The 16,562-nt window shown below is 39.9% G+C and overlaps 1 protein-coding gene across 3 annotated transcripts; it reads right to left on the reverse strand.

Moving 5' to 3' along the window:
- Positions 1-387: 387 nt before the first annotated feature.
- Positions 388-16,056, reverse strand: ZBTB24 (zinc finger and BTB domain containing 24). Of its 3 annotated transcripts, XR_014562247.1 has the most exons (8): positions 15,951-16,056; positions 13,615-14,583; positions 11,610-11,777; positions 10,887-10,970; positions 9,931-10,014; positions 8,555-8,636; positions 1,063-1,158; positions 388-411 (listed from the first exon to the last, which is right to left on the reverse strand). XR_014562247.1 is itself a non-coding variant. In XM_083731197.1 (7 exons), the coding sequence occupies exons 2-7, from the start codon at positions 14,576-14,578 to the stop codon at positions 7,291-7,293; spliced, it is 2,211 nt and encodes a 736-aa protein (XP_083587323.1). In that variant the 5' UTR covers positions 14,579-14,583; positions 15,951-16,056; the 3' UTR covers positions 4,154-7,290. The 3 variants fall into 3 exon arrangements, 1 of the variants encoding a protein (XP_083587323.1); XR_014562248.1 differs by lacking the exons at positions 388-411; positions 1,063-1,158 and adding an exon at positions 4,154-8,119 and having other exon boundaries at positions 11,610-12,065; positions 12,500-14,583; XM_083731197.1 differs by lacking the exons at positions 388-411; positions 1,063-1,158 and adding an exon at positions 4,154-8,119.
- Between the last annotated feature and the right edge of the window lie 506 nt (positions 16,057-16,562).

The following is a 16,562-nucleotide window of genomic DNA, read 5'->3' on the forward strand; positions in this document are numbered from 1 at the left end:
TGATGAGGTGCATGCATGTGCAAGTCCACAGAACATTCCTAATCTTCCAAAGGTTTGTTCGAACTGAGACTATAAGGCAAAAATAAATAAATAATGGAGTCACACAGGATCACAGCCAATCTAAAATATGGTGACCAGCAGTGAAACACTCTAGCTGAAGACACATTTTGAAGGTACAATATTGTTCACAGAGCTATTTCCTTTGGAAAACCAATAACCTACCTGCTTGTTTCTCATGTATTTAGTGAGGAAATCCTGTGTAATTGCTTCATAAAGTGCAACAGGCTTGAAGTCCTCATAATCCCAAACATCATAGGCCCACTGTAACAGCTGTTTTTCATCTCCAACAAGCTGGCCATCAATAAAGCACATCACATTGGAAGGATATTCCCATGTTTCTCCTTTTAACTCCTGTGATGAAAATGGCATTGTTTCAGAATCAGCAGGCATTTAACAGAAAAATTAAACATGCAGATTTTACAAACGGAGAAAACCCACAGAATAAGAGTTCTATCAGCAGTACCATGCCTAAGTTCCCAAAGTCAGATGTCATCACTTCCAGGAAGCAGAGTACTGGTCTATGTCTTGGAACAGATGGCCAATGGTCAGAGACAATGGGAGATGTGGCACAATGACATCTGAAGGGCCACAGGTTCCCCATTATTAGGCTAGACTAGTGTCCATCAGTGGGAAAGGCTACAATCATATTGCTATTAGTCTGTGGGTGCCAGATTCCCCTGTGTTATGCATTTCAGATTCCCCTGTGTTATGAGTTTCTGGGTGCCAGACACTGAACCTGCTTGTTGTGTGCTCAAGCACCTATCTGTGCTTGGTATAATGCAGACTAAAGGCTCATTTCCTGAAAAGATGTTATGAGCAGAACCTGGAGAATAAATAAATCATTCATTCTGAAAGTTTCAGGCGAGTGTGTCTGCTGTAATACCAAAATCAGACCAATCCACTCTGTTTTGGAAATAAGAGAAGGAGAAGGAGAAGGAGAAGGAGAAGGAGAAGGAGAAGGAGAAGGAGAAGGAGAAGGAGAAGGAGAAGAAGAAGAAATACCTTTTTCTTCTCCTGTAAATATTCATCCCATGCAAACTGCAGCAAAGGAAGCACTTTTGGCTCTGCTATCTTGTTTGGAAAACTTTTCCTCAGGCCCTGGTTATTCAAGAGAAAATGACAATATTAAAAAGGACAGTACAGATCTCTTTATAATTGGTGGTGATGGAATCAATCCAATCATAACTGTACTTTTGCCTTGTTTATCTCATTCACACTACTGTATTTCCATGGGGATGGATGAGTTGTACTGGTGATGAGTAAAAACCATGGCAAAATATAATAAGGTCAATTCCTTCTCTGTTTACTCTTGAAAGCAGTTTGAACACTAGAATGGTAGTGGCAAATACAACGAGCTAAAAGTTAGAATGTCCCAAGTTCACATCTTTCTTCCGTCATGAACTTACTGAGTGTTCATTGCACTCTTCACAGTCACACATCCTGCAATATGGAGAACATAACAGTCATTTGCTTTACAGGATCGATGTGAGACTTACAATCCAAATTTTCTCCCTATGAACCAGCGTAACCACATACCCTGATGTCCTTTGGCCCTAATGCAGCAGAGCTTGCTCTGTGTCTTTGCCTGGGCAGTGACTAGTTTTAGGCCTTGTTTTTCCCCCTTATTTCCCTGCATCACATCTCTGCCTTCCCATTGGACTACTCCTAAGGTCCCAAACTGATCCTGCAGGGACATAGGGTTGTAGCCAGTGCTGCACATGCAGAGTTCTACTTGTCTGAGAAGGCTTCTCCTTTGTCTCCTCTCCCTGTATGCCTTCATAATATGCTCTGGAGGGTCCCCAGACCCCTTGGAATAGATTTTGAGGCTGGGGGGGGGCAGGCTGCAGGGAGGAGGAGAGCAGGGGGAAATCCATTGAACAAATAGAACAACAGTGTTGAATACAACCATCATACTCCTAGCAAGTCTGAGCACTCTCATATGTCTCAACCAGATGTATAAAGATGGATATTTATAAACAGATGTCCATTCTTAATCCTTCCTTTTTCATTCCCCTCAGTGAGCTCCTCCATTGTTTCCAATCTTACCCTTCATTCTCTGTGTAATAAAACTCTCTTGTGTTTAGACAGCCAAATTTGTTTATTAAAGTGTCAAAGGCCACATAAGACAAGATGTGCCTTGGAGATGCAGACATATTGAAGAAACAGCCTGTCATTGACACAGAAATGCTGCCTGCCGCTTCTCAGTAGTGATATCCATGAACATGTCATTTTCAAATGAAGCACAGCTAGGAAGCACTGCCGCTGACTGAATTCAAAGAGGTGCAGATTGGAATGTTCCTTCTTCCATGTGGCCACACTCAGAGAGAGATACACAAACATCTAAAGTGGTTTAGAAATTCAAGGCAAACACCTAGAAGGTGGGGACAAAAGATTTTTGCTACCATATTGTATTAGTTAAATGACCATCTTTTTTTGAATCAGGAAGTTGGACATTTTGGCTCCTTGAAAGCAGAGCTTTCCAAACTGTGTCACAACACATTAGTGTTGTCGGCTGCAGTGTGTAGGTGTGTCACAAAAATGCTCCCCGCACGCCTCCTGGGGCTGCTTTGCTAGTAAAATTGAATTACTGTGCCGCGAAATGATGCATTTCTAAAAAGTGTGTCACCAACATGAAAAGCTCTGCTTTAAAGTCTTGCGGATTACCACAGACTGCAGTTTCAGTTCTGTGGATTAAATGTTAAATGTTAAAGGACAATTTTTATCAAGCAAAAGTTGATAAAATATCAATGATGTGGTACAGAAAATTTTCCAGTGCTTCATTTCTCTGCAGAAAAAAAAATCCATTTCATCTGTTCATTAGTAACGTTGAATGGATGCCAACTGCAAATGTTTACTTTGGTTACTGAATACAATGAAAATAAATATATTCCCATTCAAACTGATAATTTTCTGATGCAAATTACCCTAATTCATGTATAATTTCCCATTCAAAATTTTCTGGAAAACTTGTATCGTCATAAAATATTAAAAGAGGGTACTCGGATAAGCCAAATGGAAGTGGCAAGTTTCTTAATTAAGCTTTTTTTCCATTTTCTTTTTCTTTTTTTGGTGAGGAGAGCCCATTCCACAACTGTGCTTTGGAAGGATGTGCTTTGTATTCAGCAACTGCAACTATACGTAATACAACAGCTGAGGAATACAGTCTACATAAAGAACACACAAGAAAAAAAAGAGGAAGAATGATGTTAGCAAGTGGCTCCAGTAGGAAGAAAAAGTCTTCAACTTACGTACCTCTGCTGCACATTTTGCCATGTGAAAGGAGGGTTCTGTGAGAAGCCCTACAACCTCCACCTCTTGCAGCCTCACAGGCTGCACAGCACCCTTTCTCCACATCCTTCACAAAGTTTTCTGTCTTTTCTCCTCTTCTGCTTGCTGCCTCAGTTGCCTCCTTCCCCTCAAACATCCGGGAGAAGGAATAAAAACAATCCTGGTCCCTATAGCGACTCCAATCAGATGCAAGCATTCTGTGCCACTCTGAGTTCTGCTGGCCTGTGATTGGTCCTTGGTTTCTTTAGTATTTCTACAGTACAAGATGACAGAACCAATCACCTTGTAGCTTGTGAGTGATCGTAAGTCCGATGTTGGGGAATGTTATACATTGTTCAGATTTTCCACCTTCTCTCTTTTTTTACTGCAGTTAGTGAGAGATTGTAACTTTATTATTATTATTTAGTTGTGATGCTGATTGAGGTAAGATTGCAGAATCCAAACAGTTCACCTAAATAATTCTCATGTTGTACAGGTGACAGTGCCGTGACATATTAAATTTTGCCTAGCAAAGTGAGATCTATAAAAATGGTCTAAAGTCTCATACAAGTATTGCAGATATCCGCCTTGTTTTTATTGGGTAATTATTTATGGCAATATTTTGTATTAATTTATAAACCCTTAAAAAAAAAACTATTGCAGTTGCCAGTGACCTTAGAATAGCAGATAAGAGCTACTATGATTAATTTTTTTTTGTCCCTGCTGTACTTCAAATCACGGCCCTAACTTAAATGCTTAGATATATAAATGGCACATTTATTCTATGTAGGCAGCTTGGAAGAATATAAAATTGACATAGAGTACATTTTAAGTAAGTAAAATATTTATGTACAATTTATTTTGATAGCTGCATTCTTGTACATTTTTGCCATGCAGTCATAATTTATACATTTATAGTATACCACTTTAATCAGTAATGATTCCTAAAAATCCTGGCAACTGCAGTTCGTTAAGGGTCCCGAGAGTTGTCAGGAGACTCCTGTTCCACTCCCAGAGCTACAATTCTCAGAGTGGTTTAGCAATCAATCCCTGTTCCCAGGGAACAATGTGACACATTAAGCACACGAAAGTATTCCAGGGTAAAGCAAAAATAATAATAATAAATCATTTTAATGCTTTTACAGTAATTAGAACCAGTTTTCTGGATAACTCATAACTTTATTTATTCTTGTAGCAACTATCTAGGTTGTAGATGCGTAACATTAATTTCTATTATTGGAAATATGCAGAAGCAAGTCAAATGAATGTTACTTTTGTAATTGGATGATTTTATAAAATAACATTGCTTTACCTTTAATTTTATGTAAATATGATTTCTAGATTTATGTGCTTCTAATTCATATTGGAGGAGCATAATCAGGAGCATAATCAGAAAATCTGACTGGTGGAAAAGGTTGACACAAACAGGATGCAAATGAGCTCCTGGCTAGGAAGAAGTGTTAGAAGCATGCAGATAAACTACACAGAGAAAAATGCTAGAAGGATGAATTTATGCATTGTTTTTATTTTAAAGGAGAAACAGTTCCATTTCACATACAAGAGTAAATATGTATAAGCATGAAAATTTAACCCTTAACTGAGGAAACAGCATTATTTCCTTCACCTAGTGAATTATTTTTGCAACTGCATCCGTCACAACAGAATTATAAAGTCAGAGGAAGAACTATTACAATTTGGAAATTTATCCCCCAGAAATTTTTTCTTTCTTTTCCAACTTTCGCTCTTTGAATTTTTTTAAATAACATTCTTTTTTAAAAAATCCATTTAATCTTTAATATTTATGTTGTATTTTTTCTGTTACCAATTAAAGAGTTATAGTTTTTAAGAAACCTGTTGAGATTTGTGCCATCTTAAATCTTTGATTATGAAACCATTTTTAACCTAGAATAAAAACAGTATTGTGTTCTCAAGGCAAAATATGAAGCTGTGTTTAAAATTTAAATATGTGATTAAGGTATCCTGCACTTATTTCTAGCATTTGAAAGTAATTATGTTGTTTTGCAGAGATGATGAATGTTCATTCTCATCTTTTTTTTTTTTGCTGTAAAAGCTTTTCTGTTGTAAAAGCTAAGGCACAGAAAGTTTACGATTTGGCTATAACTATACTATCGGCAGAGTGACTAACTGAATCAAAGATTATTAATAGCTTATTCTCATCATCACATTATATCACCTTTGTAAGAAGAGCATGTTTGAATGTTTACATAAGGAAAATTCTTATGTAATACCAGCAATCTGTGGTAAGGTCCTTACTACACTCCCCAAGGCTTCTGTATTTACTTCACTAGACAGGTCAGCTCTCTCTCTCTCGCTCTCTTGTGTGTGTGTGTGTGTGTGTGTTCACAGAGAGGCATTCTGGACACATTCCTTCATGGTAGTGAAGAGGAGGATTTGATTGTGTAGCTCCACATATACATCACCGCATGGTCTCTGGGTAAAAGTGAGTAACGTGACAAAAACAGTCAAAAGATGCCCTGATTGCAAGTGACACATTTTTGATGCCCACCGTATTGCAGAGAATAGGTACATGGGTGATTGCAGACATGATATGACATAATATTTGTCCTTAACTTTGGCTGTGTCAAGAGCTGTGTTAACACAGCTTAGCACCACATCCAACCGTTAAGCATCGATAACACAAGGATGCCAAGATAACCTGGAAGTTTCTACTTCCAACATTGATAGTATTATTCCACTGGTGTAGACAATGCTGTTGAAGCTTCCTTATGGTCAAGTGTATCAGATTTACTTCCAGCCTCTCAGAAGAATGGTGGTTGGATGTGCAAACTGTTGTGCAAGCTGGACCAAGAAATGAAAAAGCAGAGGCCAAATGCACATCAAAATGTTTATCAGAGGGTGGCTATCTGCCATCTGTGCATTATTGAAGTAGAACATGAATTCCTCTCCACAACAAGCAGAACTAGACTATGGTCTATTTCAGGTCCAGTAAAACAGTGGTTTAGCAGACTGAGAATGAATGTTATGTCTTCACGTTCCCTCGCCGCTGCTTAAACAACTGTGTCCGAGTTCATAATCAGAAACTGTCATTTAAGAAATCCCAGAAGCATTGCATTAAGATGCAAGAGAGAAAATAGGATGGAAGAGGGGGATACACAGTTACAACACTTGTTGGTCTAATAAACCATGTCTTACTGTTGAATTTGAATTAGGCCTATATACAACTAGAGTTGAATCATGAATTGAATCGGCAAAGCCTAATGTAAAACCCAAACAAGAAAAACAATTTTCTTTAAGCCTGTAGGTGGCACTTTTCAGGATGGCCTGTCCACACGTGGTCAGAAGTCCAACTTTACTCTTCCATCCTTTTGAAACTACACACATATACTTATACATCAAGACAAATCTTAAAACTGGATTGGAAATTGTGGTTTAACTGGCAATATTGCACATGTATTCGCACATATAAAATGGCAATATGTATGTTCCAGCTTGCCAATGTAATGCACATAAATAAGCACAACTGCTTTTTCATGGGAAAGGAAGGGAGGAAGGAAGGAAGGAAGGAAGGAAGGAAGGAAGGAAGGAAAAAGAAAATAATTCCTCTGTAGATATCCAAGAGCAAAGTAGAACTCTGAAAACAAGCACATAATTATACAGTGCATGATCCAGGAGAAGTTAATTTTTACATCCCATCAGCTTAAATGGGAGCAAGTGAAAAGCTCTTTTCCACTGAAACAGCTAAAATGGATAAATCCCACCAACAGTATCTCAATAACTATTGCAGTTCACGCAAAATATGAAATCACCCTATCAATATATATTTAAGTTAAGAAAACATAAAAATAAAAAATACTCAGCTTTACAATAAAGTGAACCATCAGTATTACCAAAATGCAAACTTAAATAGATAGATGAAATATGACTTGGTTTGACGTCATTTCACTTTTGATAAATAAATAATGAAGCAAAACAGCCCTTATTTTAAAAAGTCTGCCTCTCAATATGATGATCATCAGATGACTGGCCTACAGTCAGAGACTGCTGAGGTGATTCAGAGACATGTACAGTTTGAGTCTGTCCCTTGCTCATTTGAGGAGGTAGGACTGTAGCTTGGCTGATGCGAAACTCCTGGCTAGGTTCCTGAGCCACCTGCAGGTGCTGGCTTGGATGTGATGTTCCTGTGGTGATCTGGAGCACTTCTGCTGGATTCTGATTGGCATGTAGATGCTCCAGGGCTTCTTTAGAGAGTGTGATGACGTGCACTTGCTCAGCCTGTGGAGGCTCCATCTGGCTGCTCACAATGTTAATATTCTGAATCTGGTCTGCTGGCTCTGGCTGGGTGGAAAGGAGCAAGTTCTGTAGCTGCTGGGGTGGCTGAGTGAGAAGGGTAAGACTGCCTGCATGGTCCGTCATCACATTTTGGGTGCCATCTGCAGTGACAACACTAATACCTTCGCTATGGCTGGGCACAAAATTGATATTGTGCACAGAATCTGTGACCAGCAGCTGGATCTCCTGTGCTCCAGAAGTGGAGAGTTGATACTGCTGCAACTGAAGAATGTTCCTGACTTCGTCTGTGCTGCTGCTGCTGCTGCTGCTGCTGTGGGGAGCACTGCTTGGTTCCTGTAGCTGCTTTTCTTTGATGTGGATCTTTAAATGTGACTTCAAATTGTCTAGGCGCGCAAACTGCACGCTGCACTCTGAGCAAGAAAAGGGCTTTTTGCCAGTGTGTAAGATACAGTGTCTCCTCTTGGCACTGGAATCAGAAAAGGATTTCCCACAAATGCTGCATGTGTAAGGTTTTTCTCCTCTGCAAGGGAAGACAGGTTAGCTTCATCAAGTACGTGAAAGCTTGAAGGATACAGACATTTCACAAATTTTCATGATGCAGTGCAAGACAGGATTACCCCAGTGTACTTATGCTGTCCGCATTGCCTTGGTTTGGTTTTATTTCTAGTTTACTAAGTTGGCGTGTAGACAGCAGCCTAGTAACAAGGTGGGCAGGCTACAGTGCAGGCCATGATTTGTAGCTGGCCCACAGAACACAAATTTTAGTATACCTTTGGGGTACAAGGACAGCTTTTAAACTGTTCAAAAAATCCCATTTTGTATTTTCAGCTAAATATTCAACTTCTGTAGTTACAGTGGACACCCAGTTTGTAACAATTTAGACTCAAAGCATTTCCCATAAAAAAAACTAGTTCCTGACATGCAGCCACACAAAACAAAAGGAGGAATAGCATACCTGTGGATTCTTATGTGAGTCTGGAGAGAGCTTTTTGCTGTGAAGGACTTGCCACAAATTTCACATGTAAATGGCTTTTCACCTACAAAAACTTGTTGGTTAGTGTAAAAGCAAGATACCACTGTTTAATTAAAGGCTAGCATGATTTTTAAAAATACGCTCAATTACAGTGTGTGGGACTTTGACATCTGAGCAATATCTTACTAACGAAACAACAGCAGCACTCTAAATATCATTATACCAGAACACTGTTTGTGATGGAACATACCAAGAGCTATGACTGCAGAGCATCAAATATAATAGCAGCTACCACATATAGGGAGTATTCTGGCTGTAGGGAGATAATTGTGGCAATAAATTTGGGATTAACTGGAAAGCCTGTCAGAATTTAAAGAGCACAGGAAAAGAAGGGACTCTTTTTCATCTAAGTAATATTCAACAAATCTCATGGCTAATCAACACACAAAAAAGAAGAGAGGTAGAATCCATCATGCTCTTCTTCCTCATCAAAGTCGCTTTGATGTCAGCAGCTGCATCAAGTATTCCTTCTGTACTGTTCCTAAAATGTTGCTAGACAATATGGAAGGAATTCACAGTGCATGCAGCTCCTTTTCATGCAAGCATTGCTTCCCCTGGAAGTTGAACCTATGCTAGCCTGGGAAGGAATACAGCATTGTGACTTCCTTCCACACAGCTTAAGTCCTTTAAGTGTTGTTGGGAGGTCCCATACCACTGAGGTAACATGAGAAGGAAGCTTACAGAAACGTTTCACAGTATAACACTTCATTTTGTTGAAAAACAATGCTTTATTTGGTTTTGGTGGGGGGCGCTGTTTGAATGATTGAAAACTGTTAATGTTTTATATAGCCTTTCTTCTTTTTTAAATGGCACAATATATTTATGTTTTTAAATGTAAGTAGCTTGGAGACTTTCTTACAAACAAGTGACTAATAAATCCTACAAGCGCTTATCCATATTTCTTTTTTGTCATTTTGCTCCTGGTTTTCAATCACATAGCCTCCACATCCCTCTGTTCTCTAAAAGAAACTCAGGGAGTCTGCTTTGTATCAGTAAAGTCCTGCACATTATGGATTTGGCGCTGTTTAGGATTCACCAATCCAGATTAAAATCCATTTCAACCATATTTATTCTCTGGGGCATATTGCTGTCTCTTCCAATTCAGCTGTGCATCAACATTCCCAATGTGAATATCAATTTGTGCCTAGCTGGTGCTAAACTCTCCCAGTAGGAGGGCAAATCTCTTATTTGACCTGACACTAACTATAGGCTTGTGTCTTCCAGCACACTGCTATGCCCAGAGGCCAAACCCAAAGGACAGCTGTCTCTTCTCTGAAAGAAATGTGGAGGGGCATTACCTGTATGTGTTCTTAAATGTTTCTTTAACTGAGCTGCATCCATGAATTTGCGATGACACAGGTTACATTCTGGCAAAGAATGGCCTTATTACAAAAAGAAAAATAGGTATCCGTTATCTTTTCGGAGTCTATTACTATTATTTATTAAAATGTCTGTCCTGCCTTTTGGTCAAACAGCACTGTCAAGGTAGCACACAAACATACAAATCTGACATATCCCGAATCAAACCAATGCCACAGTTAAGAGAAGCAACACAAGGCAGTTATAGAAAGAACATTATTTTCTGGTATTCAGAGAGATTTGAGTTGGTTAAATATTGTTTCCATCACAACATTAGTTGTTTTAAATACTACTGACAGCAGAGTATTAGAGAGACAGCAGAACATTAAAGTTCACATAGGCTTCTGTGGACCAAAAGGATCATGTTTGCCATTCCTAGCTTCCCTCTGGAGCCCAAGACCAGAGGTGCTACACACATATAGGCACTGTAACCCAATGTGTATAGTTAGAACATCATGAAGAATGTAGAAGCATAAAGCACAAGGAAATTCATGCTACTTTTACTGTGCTTTGGGATGGAGAGGGGATGTGCAAAGTTGTAATCATACATCTACCCCATTGGGAAATGCATGGGAGCAGTAGTTGCACTCTTCACAAGAAAAGTTATGTTGTCCTAGAAGTGTGTCTAGAGGAAGTATGGCTCACACTCCTGTCCATGCTTGTACACAAAGTCACCTTGAGGTGGTATCCTCAACTCTGGAATAGCCTCAAAGATGGGAATATTCAAGCTAAGCATTCAAAAGACTCACATTCCTCCTTGCTATAGAACTATTATATAAATACCCTCTGATAGCTTGATACAGTTATTAAAAAGAGACTGATTTGAAAAACGTAGCAAGACAATGTGCTAAAAAATTTCCAACAAAATCCACCATGCCTCTTAAATTTGTTATACCTGTGTGAACTCTGTAATGACTCTTAAGTTGTCTCTTTTGGCTGAAGTATTTTCCACACTGATCACAAGTAAAAGCCTTCTGACCTGAAAGAAAAACAGAGGAGTTTAGAAGATATTTCAAAGAAATCACAACAGATATCACTGCATAGCCTATATTCTGTTTAGTCTGGTTCTTACTCAAACATACAACTGAACACCAAGCAAAAACAATCCTGTGTATGTTTATTCAGAGGCAGGTCCCCTTGTATTCAATGGGGCTTATTCCTGGGGGAATTCAGAGAGCCTTATATGTGTAATTAACAGGAAAGTTACTCCACAACATGTGGTGATGGAGAACAGCCTAGAAAGCCTATTAAAAGGATTCAACCAGTTCATGGAGGATAAAGTCTATGAAAGGTTATTAGCCTTACCAGCTAAATTGAACTTCTGTGTGCAGAGGCAGTATACCAGATGCTGAGGACAAAGCATTAGGAATGATACCCATTATGTTAGTCATACATGGAATAGACCCACTGAATTCAACAGATTTCAGAGGGCCCAACTTAAGTTGGATATCAGGATTAGTCAAACCCTTCGTGTACTACTTTGTAAGGGCCCAGAGGCCTCAGGCATGCTGCAGTTGGAAACCATGTTGGGCTTAATGGATCTAGGAGCTGATCCAACAAACAATTATTTGCTAATTAATTTACACTCTTAGCACAGCTAAAATGCTCTTGACATTACCTGTATGAAGGCTCATGTGCTCCAGGAGTGAATGTTTTGTTGTTAAAGCCTTACTGCAAACAGTACAAGTGTATGGCCGTTCTCCAGTATGCATTCGCTCATGAACTTGGAGAGAGTGTTTCTGGGAAAAGCCTTTACCACATTCACTGCACTTAAACGGGCGCTCCCCTAAAAACAAGGTACCAGGTTTGTGAGTGGCAAATAGTTAGACGATTCAAGTGGATAGAAAGATGCTTCAAACCACATTATTTAAAAGAAAACCCCAAACATTTTTTCAAAACTGTAGGTTAAGAAAAATAAATTGAATGGTTATCGTGAAATCATTATTAATAACTTGATGGTATTCAAAGTGCTTCACATACTGTATTTACACAAATCTAATGCACCATCAAATCTAATGTGCACCTCAATTTTCAAAACCTTTAAACCAAAAAAGTGTTTGCTATGTCAGCGTTGCTTTTCAAGCTTGAAATCAAATCTAATGTGCACCCACATTTTCGTGACATGATTTGGCCCCAAAAGGTGCACATTACATTTGAGTAAATATGGTATGTTCTCAGGAATCCTAATAACTGTCCTGCAAGGTTGCTCAGTATTAATATTATCACACTGCCAATGGAACAGCAAAGAATCAGGGCCATGCCAAAGGCCACTGACTTAATCAATGGACTTCCTGATTTGCAAACCACAGCTATACACACTATTGTAAGGATCTGTGTAAATTTATTAATTAATAACAACAATTATGCAATTGTTATCTTATAAATTCAGAAGTAACATATGTTTTGACTTTGCAAAATTTACCACTAAGTTATACAGCAGATAATGGAAACGTTAGACTTTCTTTTTGCATTGGGACAGTGCCTGCTGGGTTCTTCAGCTTAGAAAGCAGACCTTCCCAGTCAAGATGCATTGGGGCAATGAATGATCATGACAATGTGAGTCCACTGCCATCCCCATGAACCATAGCAGCTGGCCATTATTGCATTACGTTGCGGGGAGGGGGGGAATATTCAGAAAAATATTATGGAGAAACCACCTTCATAAGTTCCTCTTCTGAAAGTTAAGAGCTTGCCAAAGTTCTATGCTGAAGTTTTAATGAAATGTTTTGATGAATAGATTCGGTAAAAGATTATTCTAGAAAAATCAAGCAGTATTTAGACAACAGCATTCTATTCTATGTGTGGGGACGCGGGTGGCGCTGTGGGTTAAACCACAGAGCCTAGGACTTGCTGATCAGAAGGTTGGTGGTTCGAATCCCCACGACGGAGTGGAGTGAGTGAGCTCCCATTGCTCGGTCTCTGCTTCTGCCAACCTAGCAGTTCGAAAGCACATCAAAGTGCAAGTAGATAAATAGGTACTGCTCCGGCGGGAAGGTAAATGGTGTTTCTGTGCTCTGGTTCGCCAGAAGCGGTTTAGTCATGCTGGCCACATGACCCGGAAGCTGTATGCCGGCTCCCTCGGCCAATAAAGTGAGATGAGTGCCACAACCCCAGAGTCAGCCACGACTGGACCTAATGGTCAGGGGTCCCTTTACCTTTACTATTCTATGCTATGTAAATATTCTGCGCTGTATCATGCAACAAAATATATATACCCAAAAAGGAACATCTGAATGTAGTCTATATAGAGTAAATAGCTGCTTTTCATATCATAAATAGGATGTTATTTGGAATATGGGTTTTGTTTTCTTGACTTTTGGAGTGTGCAAAAACATTTTTTCTGCTACATTGTTTATAAATTTAAAATGGACTTTTTGTTTAAACTATCTATCTAATGATTTTTAGTGTGTGATTTCATCCAATTTGTAACTGGATTGATTTCATTAAATTTATATACTTATATAACTGTTAAATCATTAGCCTATGGTCATGTAATAAAAATTACATTACACCTTATGAGCTAGCTAAAACATTTCAATAAAAAACACAGTTTAAGGAGCATTGTGGCTATGGTATGCAACAATTATATTACTGAATGAAATAAAGTGATCATTAGTACCTACCCGTATGACTTCTTCGGTGAATAGCTAAAAAATGGTTATATTTAAATACCTTCCCACAGTCTTTGCACTCAACTTCAGAACCTGTACGTTTTCTTCTCCTATCATGTCTCTTTTTCAGCCCATTGTCCTCTTCATCACCAATAAGTTTATAATCTCTTAGCTTGATAGACCGCTGTATCCTGCGTTTGCTGTAACGACTCTGACTGGCCTGTATACTTTGGCATTTAGGATCATAGTTCTCATCTTTTTCAGTGGAGACACTCACCGCAGCATCTGAACAAGAAGCATGATCAGTATCTCTTGCTTCTCTGCTTACAGGAACCTCCTCATTGGAATCTCTGTCTTCCACCACAGCATCTTTATCCATAAAGTTTTGCTTATTATGAACAGAGTTGTTCTCTCTTAACTGAGCATCTTCAGCAGATATCCCAAGTTTTTCCTCTTGGATATTCTTCACTTTTCTTGGTCGTCCACGTTTTCGCTTTGGTGGATCTTCACTTTTCTTGTCATTTGTCAAGGCAGCTACTGTGCCCCCATTAGTAGGCATGGCAGATAATGTGCTGCTAAAATTCTTCTCTTGTTCTGTGTAAGCCCTTACTAAATCATTCACTTTGAGGAGATTAGCTGTGGCTAAAATCTGCTCTGTACTTTTTTCACTAGCTTGCAGAGAACCAGTGTAGATAAACTCCAACAGCGCACCAAAAGCATCTGACACCATTCCTTCCAGCATATAGATCGACTGGCCAATCTCTCCCTCATCAACAAACATCATGGAGAAATATTCACTGCTGGCAGCAAGTAAAGCTTTGTGTGCTCTAAAGTGAACATTTTCTACAATTAAAGTGATATCACACAAAAAATCTTTTCTCCTCTGTTCTTCAAAACTGGCCAGAATAGTATCTCTGTGAACCTGTGAGTGGATGATTATACGCTTCTCAGAAGCATCAGGAACTGCTGCATCCATTGTTGCTGTAAATAGAAGAAAGGTTGAGAAACGCTGCTGTGATTCAAGGAGCTTCTGCATGATTGGAAAAGTCCTTGTGTATGCACATGGAGCGATTACAGAACACCACACAGAGCATTAACTGCTGTTCTGGGGGATTCCCCAATCTCCTAAAGCTTGTTTTCTCAGTATACCACATACCCCAAATTCTAAGCATAACTCAGTTTAGATTGCAGCCAGATAAATAATTTGCATTTTGAGGAGGGAGGGTAAAAGAGACAGGTTTTCACTGCCTGGTAGAAAATAACTGTAAATTTATAGAAGGACCTTTTCACAGAGGTTGTAAATCTACCGGGCACAACATTCTGCTACTCAAAGTATGCAGAGCAGCTTGCAATATAACCAAATAGCATAGCAAAGCCCAACTGAGCCTCAAACTTATGTGTATTATTTCCCTGGAATAAGGAATTGTTTAGTAACCACCTTTGCTCAATAAGATTAGTCTTAATAAAGTCTTTTATTAGATCACTATTGGGCTCATCATATCAGCAGAAATCATCTGTTTTCTTTTCCAATGCTTTTGCAAGTTTAGAGTAAAGGAAAACAATCACTGGCTGTTTCAAGTCCTGTTCCGACGTAGCTTTTCTCTGCAGTCATCTGCATGTGCCATCTACTCACAATACCATCACTAAGAACATCAAAGATATCAAGTTGTACGTATTAAAAAAAACAACCATTTTTATATCACAGTTCCATAAAGACAACAAGAGTATGCTAAAGTTCCTTCCAATGAACTTGTTCCAGGAGGGAAATATCTCACTAATGAAAGAATAGGCAAAACTAATTTTCTCCCTTATTATTCTCTAAACTCCTCCCACCTAATGACTCCCATTGACAACCAATGAGAAAAACAAAAACAGAAGAAAAGGGAGTTGTGATGATGATGATGATGATGATGATGGCAGAAAGATAAAAAACCGCGAAAGGGAGTAAAATTGCCCATTCTTTTCTCTCCTCTCTCCAGGGGGAGTTGTCTGTGTAGGAAGAAATCAAATTTCTATCCCCTGTCCCTTTTTACTTTTCTTGACAATAAGTTCAACAGGTGATGCTTCTTCCATCAAGGCGTGGAGATGCCAAATACCAGAAAGGCTCCACTTGCCGAATTCCTGCTTCTTGGGCGATTATTAATTTAAAAGGCGCAAGAGCCTTGCCAGGAAAGACAGCGCTGGCAGCCCAGCCCCACACCAGAAATTGCTGTCAACTAGGAGCAGGACAAGGGACCACCCGGACTGGGAAAGAGTGGCAGGCGCAGGAGCATGGAGGGAAAGGGGAGGGGGCAGAGCCCTCCTCGGTGAAGACAGTTATCAGCGCTTCAAAGGGAAGGCAGACTCACCACGCGCGAAGACAGCTCCGGACCCCGAGCCCCCTGACAGGCAGTTGAGCAAGAAGCCGAACGCGCAGGCCAAAAGCGGCAGCCGCGCACTCCGGAAGTGACGCTAGCGCGGAGCAGGAAGTGGGTCAGAAATCCAGCGCGCGGCAGTGGGCGGAGCAAGCTAGAAAGTTCGCTGCGATGGAGTCTCCGAAGGGCGCAGGCGGCTCGGCTGGTTCATTTGCTGCTCTCAGGATGTCAAGCGGGAGCTGGCCGCGGAAAGGAGGCACGTCTGGCGTATTGCTGCATCGGCAGGGATGAGTCAAGGGCAGGCGTCCCATCCTCTGCCGCTCCCTTCCCCGAAGTTGGACGGCACAAGGCAGCTGACTGTCACTTGCACGCCTGCAAAAACAGACGTGGAGGAGGCAAGGAGCAGCAACCCTTGCCTCCACGTTTGTTCGCCTCTCGGGTACAGATCGGACTTGATTTACGTATAAGCTAAACAGGCTATAGCTTAGGGCCCTACTCTCTTGGCCCCCCTCCCCCCAAAACGAAAAAAACCTGGATGTACATTTCCAAAATATCAGATAAAAACAAATAAAACAAAACCTACATAAACAACAGTGTTTTTTGTTG

This window comes from Podarcis gaigeae (genome assembly GCF_964106915.1).
Source record: "Podarcis gaigeae genome assembly, chromosome: 3".
Lineage (NCBI taxonomy): Eukaryota > Metazoa > Chordata > Lepidosauria > Squamata > Lacertidae > Podarcis > Podarcis gaigeae.

Coding starts and splice junctions, on each gene's coding strand:
- ZBTB24 (XM_083731197.1), bottom strand. CDS start 14,578: ATGGATGCAGCAGTTCCTGATGCTTCTGAGAAGCGTATAATCATCCAC. Junction 8,637..9,930: donor ACATTTAAGAACACATACAG/GTAATGCCCCTC, acceptor AAGTTTTTGTAG/GTGAAAAGCCATTTACATGT. Junction 8,120..8,554: donor ACTCACATAAGAATCCACAG/GTATGCTATTCC, acceptor CTTCCCTTGCAG/AGGAGAAAAACCTTACACAT.